At 35.9% G+C, this 8,159-nt stretch overlaps 1 protein-coding gene across 3 annotated transcripts in view; it reads right to left on the bottom strand.

Annotated features, from left to right (window-relative positions):
- CSMD3 (CUB and Sushi multiple domains 3) overlaps positions 1–8,159 on the bottom strand; it is a 1,201,062-nt gene that overhangs the window by 393,091 nt on the left and 799,812 nt on the right. For all 3 annotated transcript variants that reach the window (XM_035011782.1, XM_035011781.1, XM_035011780.1), the window contains one exon: positions 1,690–1,828. In XM_035011782.1, coding sequence (XP_034867673.1) covers positions 1,690–1,828 — 139 coding nt within the window. The remainder of the gene's footprint in view (positions 1–1,689; positions 1,829–8,159) is intronic.

Here is an 8,159-nt window from a genome sequence, read left to right on the forward strand (position 1 = left end):
CTAATCCTTCAAATGTGATGCTCTAAATTTAACAAATTAAAAATATGTAATAAATCTGTCTCATTGACATGAATCAATACAATTTTTTAAATTATTAAATGATATGATCAATATTATTATGTTATATTATATATTCCAAACCAAATAGAATTTGGGTAAATTTGGTAAATTTGGGTCCCACATTCATGGAACACTGTTATTTGATGAAGATTTTATTCTGAATAAATCATATGCTTTTCACTAAAATTGCTATGGCAACACAGGCTATACCACTGAATAAAGGATATGATTTCAACATCACAACAAAAACTCTGCCAAAGTATTCTAAATATAAAGGTTTTTTTTTTTTTTAGTGCATAAGTCACTGTTTTGGGTTGAATTGTATCCCCCTAAAATTGATATGTGAAGTCCTAACCCCTAGTACCTCAGAATGTGCCTATATTTGGAGAAAGGTCCCTTAAAGATATAAGTAAGGTAAATGAGAACATATGGGTGGTCCAACATGATTGGTATCCTTATAAGAAGAGAAAATTCTGAAGAAAGACCATGTTAAGACATAGGGAGAAGATAGCCAACTACAAGTCAAGGACAAAGGCCTCAGAAGAAACAACCCTGTTGATGCCTTGATCTCAGACATCCAGCCTCCCCAGAACTGTGAGGAAATAGATTTCTGTTGGTTAAGCCACTTAGTCTGTGGTATCTTGTTATGGCAGCCCTAGCAAACTAATTCAGTTGTAGTCAAGTTGTGTAGGCCACAGTAAGGAAGGATGACCTCATGTGAGATGTTTAACACTTTACAGCTGTCAAATAGAATTTGTTTTCTTCTCAAGTTTTAACACTAGTATGGACAGATTAATTCAGTGAAGAACCTCTTGGATCAGGGAAGGATCATGTTATATTCGTAAAATTCAATCATCAGCATAATTCTGCTATGTTTATGTTTTCTATGTGAATATAATGTTTAAAAAGTTTATTTTTTTTAAATAAAGGGATTGAAAGATGAAGGGAGTCAACAATATAATTGGGAAATTATATAAATACTTGCATTTCAATTTGTAAATAGTGATCCAATCACAGACCTAAAGCTTCAGTCTTTTAACTTTTTAATATTTAATATTGTAATCTTTCATGGCATAGATTATTTGATCAGTAATGCTATTTTTCCTAGGGAAAAAATGTTCAACTGGCCAATCATTAACACACATTAATTTGACATAGCCATTTTTCTGAAGGACTTGTAGTCGTAGATACGCAGGTAGTGTGCTTGAGTGTTTTTAGTCTCTACTACAGTATAAATGCAAATGCAAAATAAACTTTTGCCATTCGAAATACAGCAGAACACACAGCCCTTTAAAATCAGGACAAGTAAACTTGTTAAGTTAAAGGTCACATGTTCATATCTCAGTAGTGTATATATATTTATAAAGCATATGCATATGAAGCATATATATATAAAGCAAAAAAGGTCCATCTTACATATCTCAATAGTACTGACAGAGCATTAAACAAATAGAAAATTAACTTGAAAGCAGGCTGAAAGGTTAAAAGGGACAAACTGAAACATTTAAGGCACAGACATTGACTATTGCAATAAAATGATACATTGATTTGGTAAATAAAATGGATAATGCCAACTATTCTTTTAGATAATCTGTATTTTTTTAAAGGTAGAAAAATATTTGTAGAGACCTTTCAAATGTAATTTTGATAGAGTGTCCGGGTTCAGCTTCAATCACCCACTCACAATTCAAAGAGTCTTTATAGTATCCTGGCCATCCTGGGGAAAGAATCAATCCACTAGGAGCTGAAAAATGACCACCACACGGAGCTGAAAAAATGGAATCAGAGAACGAGTAAGAACAGAAGTTTTAGAACAAGTTGTAGAGATTATTATTAGTACCAACTATAATCTTTTAAATGAATCTCTGCATGTACTTTTAAAATGCTATTTAGTAACGTTTTGAAGGGAAAGCTACATCTAGTCCTATTACTGAATGATTATTTTCCTTAGAAAAAGTAATTCACTTTTTGAAAATATGGCATTGCTATACACTCAGCATGTCGGATAAACTGATTGTCCTCAAGTGTCCTAATAATATCCCTTAAATGCATTCTTGTGTCTCCATCATTTTCATGTTTAAGGCTTGAAAACAACGTAAATTGTTAGTTTTAGTTTCTCTTTCATTTTTCTGACTTACATTATCAAATACTGCTAATTCATTCTATATGCTGTCTAAAACTCTAATCTTCCTTATTCTAGAGTCCCTAATACAATTTGGGCTTTCATTGATTCAGCCTCTTCCCTGACTTCCCATCCGCTAATTTCTCTCTTGCTTCAGTCCAGCTGTCAGAATAATATCCTTCAAATTACAGTTTCATTATACCATTCCCTTTCCTAGACATCTATGTTGATCCCTTTTCCTTTAACATTAGATTCAAATCCTCAGCTTATCATTTCCAGTATATAATTTTCTGCTTTTCTCTAAATTTACACATAATTGAAATCATAATGATAACACTGTAATTCCAGTAGGTACTGATTAGGTCTTTTGGTGTAAACACCTCATTTTGGAGATGAATAAACCAAGTCCAGAGAAGAGCAACTCCCAAAAGTTCACAAGGCTTACTAAGTCTTAAAAGTACTTTCAAATCATTTTTTACAAAACAGGACCTCAAAACTGGTCTTCTCCCATTATTTCCCAGTATTCGCTATTTCCTAGTATTGGTAAATGAAATCACCATCCAGGGAGTTGCACAAACCAGGAAGCTAGATGTTAGCATCTTTCATATTTCTATAATCCTTTTCATTTACTCCCATATCCAGGCCATCCTCAAGCTCCCTCTTGTTTCTCTATCTCTATAGCTGCCATCTTAGTTTACATTATCATATCATCATCTCATCCCTGCAGTAAACCTTCCTAAATGACCCTTCTTCTTCTTCTTCTTTTTTTAAAAGATTTTGTTTATTTATTTGAGAGAAAGAGGGAGGGAGACTAAGAGGGAAAAGCAGACTCCCCGCTGAGCAGAGAGCCCGATATGGGACTCGATCCCACGACCCTGAGATCATGACCTGAGCTGAAGGCAGATGCTTAACTGACTGAGCCACCCAAGTGCCCCACTAACTGACCCTTCTAACCAGCCTTTTCATCCACACTAACTATCCTCCATGCTATAGCCAGAGTATTTTTTTCAACCACGAATCTGAGCACACCCTTCAATGACTTCTTTCTGTGTTGACCAATAAGGCCCTGCATGATCCAGTTTACACTCTAGCCTAGACTCTGAACATCTCTACTTGACTCTGCAGCCCAGCTACCTTAGCCTGCTCTGTACCTTCAGGAAGTACACACAGAAAACAAAAATGGAGCAAAGAGTATTTGAATTACTGAAAATTATTCAGAAAGGAAAATAAAAAAGAAGAGCAAATATATACTGCATTAGCTTTTCAACATATTAGAGACCATTCCCAATGACTTCGTATGTTATATTTTTATTTCCTCTAAACCGCTCCATTTAAACTTTATCCCATGTGTTTATATTTTTGTTGCTTACTTGTTTCTGTTATACTAGCAAAATTTCTAAAGCCTATTACTTCAGACACTATTTTTACTCATTTTCATTTTTAAAAGAATTTGATATAACCTAAACAAAATAGGAAATATTTATAAATTGGCCTAGGAATCAAACATTACTATAAATATCCATTTGAGAAAAATGTATTTATGTAAAATTTTGTCAAAATTTGTTATTTGCATGCAAAAAAAAAAAAAAAACAACTTTCATATAAAATTAGATTTTCTTCCTTAGGAGAATTTAATTTTGTTTCCTAAAAGGCTTTCAAAGGAGACCATTTTCAGGAGGATTATTTACTCCTCTTTGCTACAATGACTCATAATTAGGTTTCCTGTAGGGTTATTATGTATTTCAAAAATAAAATTAGGTGCATAATAGCCACTTAAATTACCATATTTTAAAAGAGAGTAAAGTATCTTAGTGAGAGAAGGTCCCGGAAATATGGAAAATTTCTGACAGAACTCCTTAATATGTCATGGACTCATATTGTTTTAGACAAGTGTTTGTGTACTTCAGTCTAATCATCATTAAAAGAGGTAATCAGTCATAAAATTAACAATTGAGTAACAGGCCATAAAGGATTAAAAAGTAAAGTACCCAGAAGCACTTTAGCTGAAGGCCCCTCTATCTTAAGTGTGAGGGAGGCAGTTAGGAGGAGCCTTTAGAACAAAGGAGAACATAAAAATGCGGTTAGTTTGTTCCTTGAAAGGACTTCCCTGAAGTTGACCCTACTAAAAGGTGAATCTTCTAGTTAACTTATAACATATATTCTGAAGCTCTTCTTTCTCTCACATATAGGCTTGAAACTCTCCAAATGTATCATTCCAAAAGTATGGGAACAGACTCCCCAACAGGGTGTGAAACCTAAGAGGAGAGACCGATGCTCAGTGAAGCCTCATGGTCACAGCGACTAGCAGCGCGTGACAGGGAGATGTGCACAGGGACAAGCCACATTGTAGCAAAAGCAGCAGAGTATGGAGTGGGCAAAATGCAGGGAAAAAATAAGGGGATATCAATGGTAGAGAAAAAGAGATGTAGAAATCTGCCCAAAGCAGAAAGCAGTAGATAGAGGAAAAAGAGAGAGAGAGAGCAAGAGCATGAACTTTTGAACAAAGAACTACTAATAATATTAGTAGCAAATATTTGAATTAATAAAGAGAAATTTAACAGTAAAAGGAATAATAAGTTAGTGGTCTAAACCTTACAACTTTGTCATATCCGTGTACTTCTTATATTAAATTAATAATTTTCTTTAAATAGATTCACTTATATTTTAACTTCAATGACTTTTTTAGACTTGCCCTAAATAAAAATATCTATGAAGTAATAGTGTTTATGTACTACTTATATTTTTTCCCCAAAATGCCTAAAAATAAATATGTAGCTTTTGAAATGTAATAAATGCTTACACATTCAACAACTAAAATAAGATTGTGTACCTCCAGGTATAAAGGCAACACAATTTAAGATAGACCTCTATAAAAGACAGTAACTAAGCTTGCCTGAACCAGGGACACTGGAATATATACAAAACAGAAAGGAGATCAAGGCCAGACAAGGTATTTTCAAAGTCCCATTCATTCATTCACTCATTCATCATTCACTCATTTGTATTTCAGTCATGTAGCAAGCAACTGAGTGTCAGGTATGTGTCTGTGTGGTCTTTGTATTACTTTTACCAATTAACATTTATTGAATATTTCCTATGTGCCAGGAACTATGAGAGAAGTCCCTTGGATTATTTTATATAACTCAAAAAAATCCAGCCACATATGTACTATTATTATAGATAAGAACATTGATGTGTAGAGAATTTAAATAATTTGCCTATGTGGGGCCAAGACAGACCATCCCAAGATGGACCACTTGGCATTATCTTAAATAAATATTACTTAAGAGATAACCTGTACAAAAAGGACATTCAGACCCTTCTCTGTCCCCCTGAAAGCAGGAAATAAATCTCCCACATGAAAAGTACCTTCCCTGTACCAGGAGGTAAAGAGATATCCTTATCACCAGAGATGGGAAATTTAGAGCCATGGAGACTGTGTAAATAACTCTTGTTATTTTTTTTTCCTTTTTTTTTTTTTACTAATTTACTATTGTGGTCCAAATTCTGTTTAGAATTTCTTACCAATTGAAGCTCCCAAGGTTTTCTTTGTCCTGTCAATTCCTCAAAGAGTCTTTGCATAAAAAGTATATAAACTATCTGCCTTGCTCATTTCTTTAGGTTTCAATTATTGGGCCTCTTTGTGCATGTAATAAAACTTTGGTTTTTTTCTCCTGTTAATCTGTCTCATATATGGTTTCTGCTATATATAAGATACTCTGCTAGGTGCTGAAATTAAAAAACAAATACATATGACATTTTCTCTGCCCTCAAGAGACCCACACTCTACAAGGAAGACGGGTATAGCTAACACGCAGGACAAGCACATGCTTGAGCAGGATAGGCAGTCTGGAAACACAGGGAAGAGACAGATAACATCCTAGGGACATTAGGGAAGAGTTCTTGAAGGTGATTTTGTCAGAAGTGAATTTAGATTTAAAAAAATGAATAGAAGATAAGGGGAGTTGGACAGAGAGAGCAGAGACAGGAAGTGAAAATACAAATGTGTATGAGGGAAAGTCAAGTAGTTCTTTGTTTTGGAAGCTTATAGTTCGTGGAGGAGTAAGGAAAGGACTTTTTGGTTTTATGCAGTGGTTACTGCTTTTGAAGACTTAAACCTTAGTGGGCACCCAGGGAACTTGTTAAAATGCAGATTTCCAGGGGTGCCTGGGTGTCTCAGTTGTTTAGCGTCTGCCTTCGGCTCAGGTCATGATCCCAGGGTCCTGGGATCGAGCTCCCACATCGGGCTCCCTGCTCTGCGGGAAGCCTGCTTCTCCCTCTCCCACTCCCCCTGCTTGTGTTCCCTCTCTCTCTATGTCTCTCTCTGTCAAATAAATAAATAAAATCTTCAAAAAAAATGCAGATTTCCAGAATGCACATCTAGTTGTAAGGTGGGATCCAGAAAGCTGCGCTGTTAACAATTCCCTCACCCCCACCCTGGCCTCACAGGCCATTTTGCTGCTGTTGGCCCATAGACCACACTGACAAAACCTAAGATATGGCTGGTCTGTAGCTTCAGGATTCCCCTGGATAATATCTCAGGTTCCTGAGATAAAGAAGTGATTTGCATCTGTTAGTGAAATACAGATTGCTGTCTCTAAACCAACCAACCCCCATCTTTAACAATAAAAACAGGGCACATATTATAAATATAAAGTAGACATAGTTCATTTATCTACTTTTATTTTTCTAAGGTCTGAAGAAAGTCTGTTATAAATAATTTGCGTTGGAGTGCTGACTCATTTCTGTGTTACTTTAAGTAGAAGGGACAAATTCAAAATACCCACTGTGTTTTAAGACCTATATGAAAGAGTCAAAAGTGCTTTAGACTGTATTCAGATAAAATTCCCTTGAATAAAAATGCTAAGGAATTCTAGTGTTCCACAGCAGGAGATGCTCTTTCATCTGAGAAGTGGCAGTTAGGTGCTCAGAGGGTAGTTGGGGATGGGAAGAGCTGAGTTTGATCTCAGGAGTTTGGCTATGAGTGAATTTAAAAGTGAGCGTTCTAACATTTCGCCTTTCTGGGGAGCTGTGCATGAATAAAATCCAGATACCATCTCAGGGATTATCAAACAATGAGGGTTCCATCCCTGCCCCCCCCCTTTTTAACTTTCTTATGAATATAGGTGTGGTAAGTAATCACGGACTCTCTTTAACCACAGCACACTGGTGATTTTTCAAAGAAAATTATGAGAAATATATTGGGTCTGAATCTACGATAAAAACAGGAAGCTAGAAACACACAAATTAAAGGGCCAGGGTTACAGAGAAACAATCACAGCTCTGTACCTTCTTTTATCTCCATAACCCCTTCAACCCTTCTCCCAGACTCAGTTCCACAGAGAGTGGGAGCAAAACCCTGCAGATTGCTACTACATCAGTTTCCCTGTGGTAGCCCTCCAGGAGAATGGAATTTAATACTATGTAAACATTTAATTAAAAGTGGGGTTTATTTTTAGATGTATGCACATTCTCTCAATGAGAAACACAAATAAATTCTGATCTATGCATCAGCTTAGATCTAATTGCTCCCTCAGAAGAACTCCCTCCAAAGAAAATGCAGTATCTGTGAATGAGAAGGGTTTCCTATCCTTTGAGGCTAATTGAGTTCAAGAGAAAATCTCTTATCCTCAAAGGGAAAGTTCATCAGGCATATGGATCTAGCCTTACCTCCAAACAGTTCTCCAGGGACTTCAGTCCTATCCTATTCACTCAAGGAATTTTCTCAGATACCCCACTAGAGAGTAGGAAGGAGAATAAGCCATGGTTATGCAGGGTGTTCTCTGCTGAGGGCAAGGAAGTTCTTGCTTGAGTAAGCATTTTATGGTACATTCTGAAATTGATGGAACAAAAACAGAAATGGCTTTCCCTTCTTTCCTTCCTTTCTTTCTTTCTTCCTTCCTTCCTTCCTTTTCTTCCTTCCTTCTTTCCTTCCTTCCTTCCTTCCTTCCTTCCTTCCTTCCTTCCTTCCTTCCTT

This window comes from Mirounga leonina, unplaced genomic scaffold, assembly GCF_011800145.1.
Source record: "Mirounga leonina isolate KUSES-001 unplaced genomic scaffold, KU_Mleo_1.0 Mir_165, whole genome shotgun sequence".
NCBI classification, from domain to species: Eukaryota; Metazoa; Chordata; class Mammalia; order Carnivora; family Phocidae; genus Mirounga; species Mirounga leonina.